Source organism: Oncorhynchus gorbuscha, unplaced genomic scaffold (assembly GCF_021184085.1).
Source record: "Oncorhynchus gorbuscha isolate QuinsamMale2020 ecotype Even-year unplaced genomic scaffold, OgorEven_v1.0 Un_scaffold_2783, whole genome shotgun sequence".
NCBI classification, from domain to species: domain Eukaryota; kingdom Metazoa; phylum Chordata; class Actinopteri; order Salmoniformes; family Salmonidae; genus Oncorhynchus; species Oncorhynchus gorbuscha.
In genome coordinates, this window is record NW_025747202.1 from 10,001 (window position 1) to 25,000 (window position 15,000).

General features: G+C 45.1%; 1 protein-coding gene across 1 annotated transcript in view; it reads right to left on the bottom strand.

Moving 5' to 3' along the window:
* Positions 1 to 3,033: 3,033 nt before the first annotated feature.
* Positions 3,034 to 15,000, bottom strand: part of LOC124026574 (protein naked cuticle homolog 2-like) — a 13,596-nt gene continuing 1,629 nt past the window's right edge. The window contains exons 3-7 of the mRNA XM_046339484.1: positions 12,212 to 12,307; positions 11,329 to 11,482; positions 7,327 to 7,396; positions 7,025 to 7,143; positions 3,034 to 4,763 (exon numbers count right to left, since the gene is read on the bottom strand). Coding sequence (XP_046195440.1) covers positions 4,096 to 4,763; positions 7,025 to 7,143; positions 7,327 to 7,396; positions 11,329 to 11,482; positions 12,212 to 12,307 — 1,107 coding nt within the window. The 3' untranslated portion in view covers positions 3,034 to 4,095. The remainder of the gene's footprint in view (positions 4,764 to 7,024; positions 7,144 to 7,326; positions 7,397 to 11,328; positions 11,483 to 12,211; positions 12,308 to 15,000) is intronic.

Consider the following 15,000-nt stretch of genomic DNA (forward strand, 5'->3'; position numbering starts at 1 on the left):
AGCAGAGCTCTAAACCCTGCCAATCAGACAGCAGAGCTCTAAACCCTGCCAATCAGACAGCAGAGCTCTACACCCTGCCAATCAGACAGCAGAGCTCTACACCCTGTCAGACAGCAGAGCTCTAAACCCTGCCAATCAGACAGCAGAGCTCTAAACCCTGCCAATCAGACAGCAGAGCTCTAAACCCTGCCAATCAGACAGCAGTGCTCTAAACCCTGCCAATCAGAAACCAGTGCAGCTGCCATGGCAACTGATTATATTAGTTAAAGGAACAATACACTTCAAAATGTTTGTATTAAGTTTTCAGATTCTACGAATAACAATAATCTGAAATAAACATTTACTTTATTCTCTCTTCATTAGCAATAACAACTATTGTATCACATGAAGAAATAGTTAATTATTCAGTTGAGTACGAGTGACGAGGACAACAGTGTATTTGCATCCTATGGGCCCTATAGATCAGAGGGGAATATGCTCTCGGTCTACATCCCAAATGGCACCCTATTCCCTATATAGTGCACTAATTTAGACTAGAACCCATAGGGCCCAACAGAGAATAGGGTGCCATTTGGGACACTGGGAATCACCCAGCAGGAGTCTTCTTCCCCATCCATCCATCTCTTCACAATTCAACTCTCTGCGTCCTGTTTCGCTCACTCTGTTTCCCCAACAATATGCTGGTCAGTAAATGAGAGAGGGGGGGGAAGTACAACTGTTGACAGCTTGTCAGGGTCTGACTCAAATGAAAGCAGAGAGACAAAATGTCTTCGTCATTTGTTGGGAAAAGGAGTCTTAACGTGTTTCCAAATGGCACCGTATTCCATATATGGTTTTCCTGTGGGTAGTGGTTAAACGTAGTGCACTAAACAGGGAGCCATTTGGGATTGACATTAGAATTAGTGAAGCATTTTCCCCCAGATTGGACTCAGGAGCTTGGGGCTTAATGAAGTGGAAACAGGGGGTGTGGAGTGTGGGGTTGGCCAGGCCAGGCCAGGCCAGGGGTAGGGTAGTAGAATGGGGCAATTGTTGTCAAGAAAGCCCTCATGTCGAGTCTGCTTTGATGTCTTCCTGCAGGGATAGAGTTCATTTCAACAGTAGCATTCAACCCCAAAGCCAATTTTTGTTTGCAGATTACTAGCAAATTGTTTGGAGAAAATTCTTACTTTCTCTGTAAAGTATGTTGTGAAATGCACTTTAAATTAATTGTAACTTGACAAGTTTGTGGACTAATTTACAACATTAATTTATTATTTATAATTGTCAGGTATGAGGCATTTTCCACAAAATGTTTTTATAATGTTTTAATAGCTGAATTACTCGAATTCCTGACCGCAGCATCCACTGATCTGTAATGTGTTCTATCCATGTCAGTCATTCACTCTCTGTCTCTCTCTCTCTCTCTCTCATGACAATATCAATATTCACGAAAGATTCCTCCTCTCTTTCCCAGTGCGTCTAGAGTCCTCCTCTCTTTCCCAGTGCCTCTATAATAGCAGACAAGCTCCCACTGATCCATTGTGTCGCAAAGCCTTTCTCATGCATGTCTTGAATGAAAGCCAGCGTATCGACGGGCTAAGGATAATCACGTTTAGAAAGGCTTAGCGTCTCTAAACGAAGCTGCGCTGTGTTTCTGCCTCTTGTCTCTAACACTAGTATTGTTTTACTGTGGAGAAAAACATCAGGAGTCTCAAATGAGATGTTCGGGAATGTGGATAGGCTATGTGAGAGCATGCAACTCAGAACAAAACGTTTAGAGCAATGCAAAACTATATTGCCCATATAGCGGTCAAAAAACATGGGTTTGGGGTGATTTAAATCGGTGTTGCTAAAATGGAAAGTTTGACAACTGCACTTTGAACACAAATGAAAAACAACGTTGTTTTTTAAAATAAATCAAATGTACCTGTTAGAATGTCAAGCGGATCGACGCGTCGCTTCCCTTTTGGGGTTTAGTTCTCACAGGTGCAGAGACGCTTCCTGTCCCTCCCGCGACACACCCGAGGTCATCAAATGTCCATCTTCACTGACCGTTGTCCAACTCTTGCTCGATGGAATGAACCGAACACGTTTCAAAGTTGTGAATGAAATCGTAGTTACAAGAAGTTGTAACTTCGCTGTAAAGAAGGGACGTGGCAGAGTTGGAGGTGCATTATTCTCAGCCTACAGTGTAGGATTCTTAGGATGGAAATTGCCAGTTGTCAGTGTTGGAGGAGGTTCTCTCAACAGCACAAAGTGGATATTTGCATTTAGCCAACCCTCCCCTCGCCTTTCATCGCTACCATTGTTTGTCACAGCCCGGGCTCTTATTTGGCTCCCACACAAATCCGTGATGGCCAGAGCTCAAAGAGTGTAGCGCACCCGGGAGTTATGCTACTCTGTCATTACAATGTCGTATATGTCGTGGTATGAAACACAACATTAGTTTACTACAGACCGTTCATCTATGCGCTAATCTCTGAATCGTTTAAAAAGACAGAGAGACAATACGCCTACAAAGGAGGGAATTCCAAATGGGGTGCCAATATTGACAAGGGAAATATTGACACCCCAGGGTTCTGGAGTAAGACAGCCCATGAAACGTATAAATTGTATGAGGCATTTCTAAGTTATATTTTTCAAGAACCAATGGCTATATATAATTAATTTAAACAATCTAAAAATGTATGTAAAAAAAAATCCCAGATTGCTCATATCAATCCCTCCTAAATAAAATGGTGTCACTAGTTTTGCTGTCTGCCGTTGTACGCATCGGATATATACAGATCATACATTCGATTTGTAACATTCGATTTTTCATTGACAAACAATCACAATGCAGACAGTTCCAGAATGCACCATCCCTCCTGACAGCAACAGGTGTCCTCTAGTGGCCTCGTCTTTTCCCTGGACATTGTATTCTGCCGTCTCTAACCACACTGTGGCGGCAGAGCACCATTCTTTGACGCATGGTACAAACAACCGTGAAGCATTCTGGGACATAACAGGGCTAGGAAACGTAACAATATCAATATACAGTATATATAATGTTTATTCAAATACATCTAGGACAAAAGACATATATGCATCATTATAATTCATGATGAAATAACATGCATATAAATACAGTTTTATTACAGTAAAATGTGTATACATATATAGATGTCAATGCTTACATAGCTAGATATTTCTTGCATTAAAACTGCCAGTGGTGATTTGATATTGTTCCTCTGGTTCTGGAACCCCAACAGCAGGGTTCCGGTTCCAATGAGGAAGTAGTAGAGAGAACAGCGAAGGAGCAGCACCTAACACCTGAGATACACCGTTGGGAGGAAAGCTCTCATACACACAAGACACACGGAGAGGCAGTGTCCCAAATGTCACGCTATTCCCTAAATAGTGCACTACTTTAGACTAGAGTCCTATGAGCCCTGGTCAAAGGTTGTATACTATAAAACAAATAGTGTGCCATTTGGGACGAAGGAGACAGTACCTAGCTTCTGGGGACAAGAAAATCTATGGGTCAACACCAAGGAGGAAATGATGTCACTTTTGATGACCTCTGACCTCTGTCCACATAGAGCTGTACTGTATCTGTTCTCCCTTTGTGAAGGTCCAGGCGTAGAGAGGAGTAGCTTGGTCCAGCAGGATGTTTAACCTCATTTCATTCAGATTCAGAACTGTGCCATAGAAAACGTCTTACAAAACTGCAACCCTTTACAATGGAATAACCACAGCAGTCAGACACACTCCAGTTTCCATCAGTGAGTCTGATCCCAGGATATCTCAGGGAAACTGTCTGGCTCTGGCAGCCTGCCTGGCACTAAATGGAGGAGGGTTCAGATCCTGGGCTGTCTGAATGGCACCTTGTTATATAGTGCACTACATTTGGCAAACGTCTACAGGGTTAGAGTTAGGGCTAACCAATAGGGCTCTGGTCAAAAGTGGTGCACTATATAGGGAATAGGGTGCCATCTCAGATTGGGCAGCCTCAGGACAGAAGGGGAGACATTCCCATTGGGTGAGGAGGTTGAGTCCTTCTTCAGACAGACGGGTGTGATCAGTCGGTCCTTTAAAGGTCTCTCAGTCTCTGACTGTTACTGGCGTCCTATTGGGTCATGTCTGGTGGTGGTGGTGGTAGTGGTGGTGATGGTGGTGTTCGTGGTGGTGTCGGTGCTCGTGACGCTGCACCAGAGGCAACACAAAGGACCCAGGGCTGCCGGGCAGCCCAGACCCCTGCTCCCTCTCCTTCTCCCTCTCCAGACAAGGAGGAGGGGGAGCCTGATGCTGATGCTGGGGATTGGAGTGAGGTGACAGGGGCGTTTTGGACGGGGACAGGCCCTGACCCTCCCTGGCTTTGGCCCGGAGCCGTTTGCTGTGGCTGTGCTGCAGAGGGTGCTGGTGGTGGCTGGAGGAGGGGAGGTGGTACACATCCTGACCTCCGTGACCCCCAGATGAGGAGTTCCCTGTATGCAGCAGGGTCTGGAGAGGAGGAGGCTGAGGAGGGTAATGTCCCCCAACGTGGTATTTACTGGACTTGGCCCTTTCAAGTCCCCCATTGGTCCCTCCGACGCCGGATCCTTTAGATGTTCCTCTGGGGGACTTCAGGAAGTGTGACGCTCCCCGACCCCGGGCTTCTAGAGGGGTGTAGTTCTCACTGATGACCTGCGAGCGGCGCTGGTGGGCGTGGGCGGCGTGGGCCTCGGGCTCCTGGGAACGGGAGCGGTTCTGGGACTGGGAGGCCCGCACATGGGTCTCCTGGGGGGGCGGGGGAGGGGTGGATCCTGGAGGAGGGAGAGAGAGAGAGAATAGAGAGAAAAAAAGAGAGAGAGAAAGACAGAGCGAGAAAGAGAGATAGACGGAGAGAGAGATTACAGAGAGCGAGAGAGATCACAGAAAGAAAGAGAGAAAGATTACAGTGAGCGAGAGAGAGATCACAGAAAGAGAGAGAGAGAGAGAATACAGTGAGCGAGAGAGAGAGAGAGAGAGAGAGAGAGAGAGAGAGAGAGAGAGAGAGAGAGAGAGAGAGAGAGAGAGAGAGAGAGAGAGAGAGAGAGATTGCAGAGAGTGAGAGGGACATCACAGAGAAAGAGAGAGAGAGAGTGTGAGAGAGAGAGAGAAATGACAGAGAGATAGAGAGAGAGAGAGAGAGAGAGATTGCAGAGAGTGAGAGACAGGGACATCACAGAGAGAGAGAGAGAGAGAGAGAGAGAGAGTGAGAGAGAGAGAGCGAGAGAAATGACAGAGAAAGATAGAGATGATAGAGAAAGAGAGAGAGAAAGAGATTGCAGAGAGTGAGAGACAGGGACAGGAACATCAGAGAGAGAGAGAGAGAGAGAGAGAGAGAGAGAGAGAGAGAGAGAGAGAGAGAGAGAGAGAGAGAGAGAGAGAGAGAGAGAGAGAGAGAGAGAGAGAGAGAGAGAGAGAGAGAGATGACAGAGAAAGAGAGAGAATCCCATTATATGTTCTATGGACTCACTCTGTGTTTAACATGATGTTTTAATGACTACCTCATCTCTGTACCCCACACATACTGTACAATTATCTGCAAGGTCCCTCAGTCAAGCAGTGAATTTCAAACACAGCTTCAACCATAAAGACCAGGGAGCTTTTGCACCTACTGGTAGATGGGTCAAAATAAAAAAGATGACATTGAATATTCCTTTGAGCCTGGTGAAGTTATTACACTTTGGATGGTGCGTCAATACACCCAGTCACTATAAAAATACAGGTGTCCTTCCTAACTCAGTTGCCAGAGAGGAAGGAAACCGCTCAGGGATTTCACCATGAGGCCAATGATGACTTTAAAACAGTTACAGAGTTTAATGGCTGTGATAATAGATAGCTGAGGATGGATCAACAACATTGTAGTTACTCCACAATACTAACCGAAATGACAGAGTGAATAGAAGGAAGCCTGTAGAGTATAAAAAATATTCCAGAACATGCATTTTGTTTGCAACAAGGCACTAAAGTAAAACTGTGAAAAAATGTGAAAAAGCTATTCACTTTTTGTCCTTAATACAAAGTGTTATGTTTGGAGCAAGTCCAATGCAACATTACTGAGTATCACTTGACATATTTTCAGGAATAGTGGCGGCAGCATCATGTTATGGGTATGATTGTAATCGTTAAGGACTGGGGAGTTTTTCAGGATAAAAAAATAAAACGGAGTGGAGCTAAGCACAGAGAAAAACCTGGTTCAGTTTACTTTCCACCAGACACTGGGAGATGAATTCACCTTTCAGCAGGACAATAACCTGGTTCAGTCTACTTTCCACCAGACACTGGGAGATGAATTCACCTTTCAGCAGGACAATAACCTGGTTCAGTCTACTTTCCACCAGACACTGGGAGATGAATTCACCTTTCAGCAGGACAATAACCTGGTTCAGTCTACTTTCCACCAGACACTGGGAGATGAATTCACCTTTCAGCAGGACAATAACCTACAACACAAGGTCAAATCTACACTGGAATTACCAAGAAGACAGTGAATGTTCCTTAGTGGTAGAGTTAAAGTTTGGACTTGGACTGTTTGAAAATCAGTTTGGACTGCTTGAAAATCTATGGCAAGACCGGAAAATGGTTGTCTGGAAATGATCAAGAACCAATTTGACAGAGCTTAGAGAATTTTGAAAAGAAGAGTGGACAAATGTTGCTCAATCCAGGTGTAGAAATCTACCCAGAAAGACTCATAGCTCAGGGGGTTGAACACCCATCTAAACTAACATATATTTGTATATATTTTTTCATGTTTTTTAAACATTTTATACAAATGTTCAAATTGTTCTTACACTTTGACATTACAGAGTACTTTCTGTAAATTGTTGACGAAAAAATCACAATTAAATCTATTTGAATCCAACTCAACAAAATGTGGAAAAAGTCAAGGCGTGTGAATCCTCTCTGAAGGCAGTGTATGTTGTATAATAGACAAGTTCACTACAAGGCCACTTTATTCTCTTGAGGTTTAGTTGGCTATCTGGCTCCAACACATTTTAATTGTTAGTACAGGGAGAGAGATAAGCTGAGTGGTACCAACCTTCAAACCTGGAGGTGTAGTTCTCTATACCAGCTAGGTCCAGATAGTGATTCCTCCTCTCAGTGTTCTCATCCACACAGTAATGCTGTCCCTCACTGCTCTGACCTGGGAGGGCTGGCCTGGTGTAGGAGGACAGACGTCTGTTAGGGTGTGTGTGTGTGTGTGTGTGTGTGTGTGTGTGTGTGTGTGTGTGTGTGTGTGTGTGTGTGTGTGTGTGTGTGTGTGTGTGTGTGTGTGTGTGTGTGTGTGTGTGTGTGTGTGTGTGTGTGCGTGCGTGCGTGCGTGCGTGTGTGTGTGTTGACCTGATGTGAGAAGAAAGCCGTCTGTCTGCTGATCGTCCCTCCTCCTGGTGAAGGCGTCCTGACTCCCGGTCTGATGAGAGACAACAACATGTAAACATAAACAACTACAACATAAACAAAAACAAACAACTAGCTACAACCCATAGAGAGAGACTGTATACAGCCATGATAAAGTTCACATAGATCTCTCTCTCCCTCTCTCTCTCTCTCCCTCCCTCCCTCCCTCCCTCTCTCTCTCTCTCTCTCTCTCTCTCTCTCTCTCTCTCTCTCTCTTTCTCTCTCTCTCTCTCTCTCTCTCTCTCTCTCTCTCTCTCTCTCTCTCTCTCCTCCCTCTCCCTCTCTCTCTCTCTCCCTCCCTCCCTCCCTCCCTCCCTCCCTCCCTCCCTCCCTCCCTCCCTCCCCCTCCCTCCCGAAATAAACAATACAAATGAACAGTAAACATTAACACTCACAGAAGTTCCAAAAGATTAAAGACATTACAAATGTCATAATATGTACAAAAGGGAAAATAAATAAACATAAATATGGGTTGTATTTACAATGGTGTTTGTTCTTCACTGGTTGCCCTTTTCTTGTGGCAACAGATCACAAATCTTGCTGCTGTGATGGCACACTGTGGTATTTCACCCAGTAGATATGGGAGTTTTTCAAAATTGGGTTTGTTTTCAAATTCTGTGTGGGTCTGTGTAATCTGAGGGAAATATGTGTAGTTTCCACCTCATTTTGTGGGCAGTGTGCACAAAGCATGTCTTCTCTTGAGAGCCAGGTCTGCCTACGGCTGCCTTTCTCAATAGCAAGTCTATACTCACTGAGTCTGTACATAGTCAAAGCTTTCCTTAAGTTTGGTCAGGTATCTGCCACTATGTACTCTCTGTTTAGGGTCAGTCACAGTGGTCAGGTATTCTGCCGCTGTGTACTCTCTGTTTAGGGTCAGTCACAGTGGTCAGGTATTCTGGCGCTGTGTACTCTCTGTTTAGGGTCAGTCACAGTGGTCAGGTATTCTGGCGCTGTGTACTCTCTGTTTAGGGTCAGTCACAGTGGTCAGGTATTCTGGCGCTGTGTACTCTCTGTTTAGGGTCAGTCACAGTGGTCAGGTATTCTGGCGCTGTGTACTCTCTGTTTAGGGTCAGTCACAGTGGTCAGGTATTCTGGCGCTGTGTACTCTCTGTTTAGGGTCAGTCACAGTGGTCAGGTATTCTGGCGCTGTGTACTCTCTGTTTAGGGTCAGTCACAGTGGTCAGGTATTCTGGCGCTGTGTACTCTCTGTTTAGGGTCAGTCACAGTGGTCAGGTATTCTGGCGCTGTGTACTCTCTGTTTAGGGTCAGTCACAGTGGTCAGGTATCTGCCACTATGTACTCTCTGTTTAGGGTCAGTCACAGTGGTCAGGTATTCTGCCGCTGTGTACTCTCTGTTTAGGTTCAGTCACAGTGGTCAGGTATTCTGGCGCTGTGTACTCTCAGTTTAGGGTCAGTCACAGTGGTCAGGTATTCTGCTTTACTCTCTGTTTAGGGTCTCATGGTCATCTCTCTGTTTAGGGTCAGTCACAGTGGTCAGGTATTCTGGCGCTGTGTACTCTCTGTTTAGGGTCAGTCACAGTGGTCAGGTATTCTGGCGCTGTGTACTCTCTGTTTAGGGTCAGTCACAGTGGTCAGGTATTCTGGCGCTGTGTACTCTCTGTTTAGGGTCAGTCACAGTGGTCAGGTATCTGCTCTATGTACTCTCTGTTTAGGTCATCACAGTGGCTTTGTTATGTCAAGGGTTTGGCGCTGTGAATTTAGGGTCAGTCACAGTGGTCAGGTATTCTGCCGCTGTGTACTTTCAGTCACAGTGGTCAGGTATTCTGGCGCTGTGACTCTCTGTTTAGGGTCAGTCACAGTGGTTATTCTGGCAGGTTATCTCTCTGTTTAGGTGATGGCTTTCTGGCGCTGTGTATTCTGTTTGGGAATCACTTCAGGTATTCTGGGGACTCTTCTCACAGGGTTATCTGCCACTATGTACTCTCTGTTTAGGTCAGAACATTCTAGGCTCTGTTTTTTTTATTCTTTCCAGTGTGTCAAGACTTATCTTTTAATCATCTTCTTGGGTTAGGGGACTTGCTGAGGGACTTTCTCCAGGTTCATCTCTCTGTAGGTGATGGCTTTGTTATGGAAGGTTTGGGAATCACTTCCTTTAGGGGACTCTTCTCCAGGTTCATCTCTCTGTAGGTGATGGCTTTGTTATGGAAGGTTTGGGAATCACCTCCTTTTAGGTGGTTGTAGAATTTAACAGCTCTTTTCTGGACTCTGATCATTAGTGGGTATCGGCCTAATTCTGCTCTGCATGCATTATTTGGTGTTTTACGTTGAACACAGAGGATATTTTAGCAGAATTCTGCATGCAGAGTCTCAATTTGGTGTTTGTCCCATTTTGTGAATTCTTGGTTGGTAAGCAGACCCCAGACCTCACATCCATAAAGGGCAATGGGCTCTATGACTGATTTAAGTATTTTTAGCCAGATCCTAATTGGTATGTCAAATGTTATATTCCTTTTGATGGCATAGAAGGTCTTGTCTCTCAGCTCGTTCACAGGTTCCTGGAAGTTACCCGTGGTGCTGATGTTTAGGTCGAGGTATGTATAGTTTTTGATGGCATAGAAGGTCTTGTCTCTCAGCTCGTTCACAGGTTTCTGGAAGTTACCCGTGGTGCTGATGTTTAGGTCGAGGTATGTATAGTTTTTTGTGTGCTCTTGGGCAATGGTGTCTAGATGGAATTTGTATTTGTGGTCCTGGTGACTGGACCTTTTTGGAACACCATTATTTTTGTCTTACTGAGATTTACTGTCAGGGCCCAGGTAGAGTATGTCTGTATTATTTTAGTGAATCAACATAGTGAAGGCGTAGACTCAGGTTTTCTGGGTCTCTATGTTTTTGGTTGGATAGGTTTCACAATTCCTTTCTTAGATTTTAGCATTTTTCATTAAACCATTTGTCATTGTTGTTCATTTTCTTTGGTTTTCTGTTTGAAATTTTGAGATTTGATATGGAAGCTGAGAGGTCAAATATACTGTTTAGAGTTTACACCATCACTATTACAGTGAAACATTTTGTCCAGGAAGTTGTGTAAAAGGGATTGAATTTGTTGTTGCCTAATTGTTTTTTAGTAGGTTTCCACACTACTCTCCTTTCCTCCATCTTGCTTTTTTTAAATACATTTTTTGGGGGTATTTTCACCCCTTTTTTCTCCCCAATTTCGTATCAAATTGGTAGTTACAGTCTTGTCTCATCGCTGCAACTCCCGTACAGACTCGGGAGAGGCGAAGGTCGAGAGCCGTGCGTCCCCAAGCTGCACTGCTTCTTGACACAATGCCCATCCAACCCGGAAGCCAGCCGCACCAATGTGTTGGAGGAAACATCGTACACCTGACGACCGTGTCAGCTTGCACTGCGCCCGGCCCGCCACAGGAGTCACTAGTGCGAGATGAGACAAGGACATCCCTGCCGGTCAAACCCTCCCCTAACCCGGACGACGCTGGGCCAATTGTGCGCCGCCCCATGGGCCTCCCGGTCGCGGCCGGCTGCGACAGAGCCTGGGCTCGAACCCAGAATCTCTAGGGGCACAGCCTTAGACCACTGCGCCACTCGGGAGGCCCTCTATAACCATTATTAATATTATTCAGTTCCTTTGGCTTTGATGCTTCATGATTGAGTATTGCTCTGTTCAAGTAGACTGTGATTTTGCTGTGGTCTGATAGGGGTGTCAGTGGGCTGACTGATAAAGTAGTCTATGGTACTACTGCCAAGAAATGAGCTGTAGGTGTTCCTACCGTAGGAGTCCCCTCAATGCCTACCATTGACTATATACATACCCAGCGTGTGACAGAGCTGCAGGAGTTGTGGCACGTTTTTGTTGGTTATGTTGTTGTAGTTGTGCCTAGGGGGGCACATGGGGAGGGAATGCTGTCACCTCCAGGTAGGTGTTTGTCCCCCTGTTTGCTGAGGTATCCCTCCCTCCATGTCTCTTACCTGGTCCAGTGGAGATGTGGTCTCTCCTGCGAGCACTGGGCTCTGGTGCGACGGTCAGCTTGACCCGTAGGGTCTTCCTCTTACTGTGGCAGGACGAGTGATTGACCGAGGCATCCACCACATCATAGATGGTGTGCATCAGACTGGACATGTCCTGGGGAGGAGGAGGAGGAGGAGGAGGAGGAGGAGGAGGAGGAGGAGGAGGAGGTGGAGGAGGAGGAGGAGGAGGAGGAGGAGGAGGAGGAGGAGGTGGAGGGGGAGGAGGAGGAGGAGGAGGAGGAGGAGGAGGAGGAGGAGGAGGAGGAGGAGGGGACAAACACAGCTTATTATAACACATTATAACCTTCTCAGTAAGGACAGAGGTAAAGGCTTCACTGTTCCTTATATAGGGCACTAACTTTGACCAGGATCTATAGGGCTGTAGTCAAAAGTAGTGCACTATGTCGGGAGGAGGGTGCTATTTGGGATGGAGACATATGGTGTTAACCCTGGTGTCCTGACATCTGGCCCTCATACCATCATGGCCTAATTATCCGCAGCTTCCAATTGGCTCATTCATCCCCCTGTAACTATTCCCCAGGTGGTTGCTGTAAATGAGAATGTTCTCAGTCAACTGACCTGGTAACTCATTCATCTCCCTGTAACTATTCCCCAGGTGGTTGCTGTAAATGAGAATGTTCTCAGTCAACTGACCTGGTAACTCATTCATCTCCCTGTAACTATTCCCCAGGTGGTTGCTGTAAATGAGAATGTTCTCAGTCAACTGACCTGGTAACTCATTCATCTCCCTGTAACTATTCCCCAGGTGGTTGCTGTAAATGAGAATGTTCTCAGTCAACTGACCTGGTAAAATAAGGGTTGAATAAATAAAAAGAAGCCTTACCTCTTTAGTAACTTTGCCACTGTTGTCAAAATCATAGAGGGTGAAGATCCATTCCTGACGATTATCCTCCTCCACTGATACGTCACACTCTAGGTCCTGTCGGCATGGAGACACACGGAATACTCCTCGTTAATGACAAAGACAGCATCCTGTCCAGGAAGTGTATCAGACTGCTTCACGCTACAAGGCCGTTCTGGCTGGGACAAGGCTTACTTACTTAATAACAAAAATACACCCCTATGGGTCCTGGTCAAAATGTGTGCACTATATAGAGAATAGGGTGCTATTTGGGACGAATCCTAGGTGATCCTTTTGCCTAGAAACACAAACACAGTGACTTTGACAACCAGCAGAGGGCAGCAGAGTCAAACCTTTTCTTTCCTACTGCAGCATTTATTCTCTCCACACAGTCACACTCTCCACTACTGACTGCTTTTCTACAGTCACTCACCCTCCCCTCCTGGCTGCTTTTCCACAGTCACTCACCCTCCCCTCCTGGCTGCTTTTCCACAGTCACTCACCCTCCCCTCCTGGCTGCTTTTCCACAGTCACACTCTCCACTACTGACTGCTTTTCCACAGTCACTCACCCTCCCCTCCTGACTGCTTTTCCACAGTCACTCACCCCCCCTCCTGGCTGCTTTTCTACAGTCACTCACCCTCCCCTCCTGGCTGCTTTTCTACAGTCACTCACCCTCCCCTCCTGGCTGCTTTTCCACAGTCACTCACCCTCCCCTCCTGGCTGCTTTTCTACAGTCACTCACCCTCCCCTCCTGGCTGCTTTTCTACAGTCACTCACCCTCCCCTCCTGGCTGCTTTTCTACAGTCACTCACCCCCCCCTCCTGGCTGCTTTTCTACAGTCACTCACCCTCCCCTCCTGGCTGCTTTTCAAAGCAGGAATATAAAACCAGTCAAATAATCACATTCAGCAAAAGCCCTTTAACTGCCGTGACGACCTGCAGTTGGAGAAGAGAGGGAGAAAAGGAGAAGAGAGGGAAGGGGGAGGAGGAATGCCCTACCACCACAATATAACATCATGTCTTTCTTCCTGGGCCAGGAAAAAGACGTTAACCACAATTCTCAGTTACAGCTTTTCTGGAAGTAACTTTGATTCAGAGGTATCTGGTAACAGAACTGTAACTGGGAAAATAAACGATGTGAGCGACAGGCGGGCAGAGAGGCTGTGCTGCAGACATAGAGAGAGAATGTAGTGTACACTACATTCAACATGTAAGATCCATAGCATGTAGTGTACACTACATTCAACATGTAAGATCCATAGCATGTAATGTACACTACATTCAACATGTAAGATCCATAGCATGTAGTGTACACTACATTCAACATGTAAGATCCATAGCATGTAGTGTACACTACATTCAACATGTAAGATCCATAGCATGTAGTGTACACTACATTCAACATGTAAGATCCATAGCATGTAGTGTACACTACATTCAACATGTAAGATCCATAGCATGTAGTGTACACTACATTCAACATGTAAGATCCATAGCATGTAGTGTACACTACATTCAACATGTAAGATCCATAGCATGTAGTGTACACTACATTCAACATGTAAGATCCATAGCATGTAGTGTACACTACATTCAACATGTAAGATCCATAGCATGTAGTGTACACTACATTCAACACGTAAGATCCATAGCATGTAGTGTACACTACATTCAACACGTAAGATCCATAGCATGTAGTGTACACTACATTCAACACGTAAGATCCATAGCATGTAGTGTACACTACATTCAACACGTAAGATCCATAGCATGTAGTGTACACTACATTCAACACGTAAGATCCATAGCATGTAGTGTACACTACATTCAACACGTAAGATCCATAGCATGTAGTGTACACTACATTCAACACGTAAGATCCATAGCATGTAGTGTACACTACATTCAACACGTAAGATCCATAGCATGTAGTGTACACTACTACATTCAACACGTAAGATCCATAGCATGTAGTGTACACTACATTCAACACGTAAGATCCATAGCATGTAGTGTACACTACATTCAACACGTAAGATCCATAGCATGTAGTGTACACTACATTCAACACGTAAGATCCATAGCATGTAGTGTACACTACATTCAACACGTAAGATCCATAGCATGTAGTGTACACTACATTCAACACGTAAGATCCATAGCATGTAGTGTACACTACATTCAACACGTAAGATCCATAGCATGTAGTGTACACTACATTCAACACGTAAGATCCATAGCATGTAGTGTACACTACATTCAACACGTAAGATCCATAGCATGTAGTGTACACTACATTCAACATGTAAGATCCATAGCATGTAGTGTACACTACATTCAACATGTAAGATCCATAGCATGTAGTGTACACTACATTCAACATGTAAGATCCATAGCATGTAGTGTACACTACATTCAACATGTAAGATCCATAGCATGTAGTGTACACTACATTCAACACGTAAGATCCATAGCATGTAGTGTACACTACATTCAACATGTAAGATCCATAGCATGTAGTGTACACTACATTCAACACGTAAGATCCATAGCATGTAGTGTACACTACATTCAACATATAAGATCCATAGCATGTAGTGTACACTACATTCAACATGTAAGATCCATAGCATGTAGTGTACACTACATTCAACATGTAAGATCCATAGCATGTAGTGTACACTACATTCAACATGTAAGATCCATAGCATGTAGTGTACACTACATTCAACATGTAAGATCCATAGCATGTAGTGTACACTACATTCA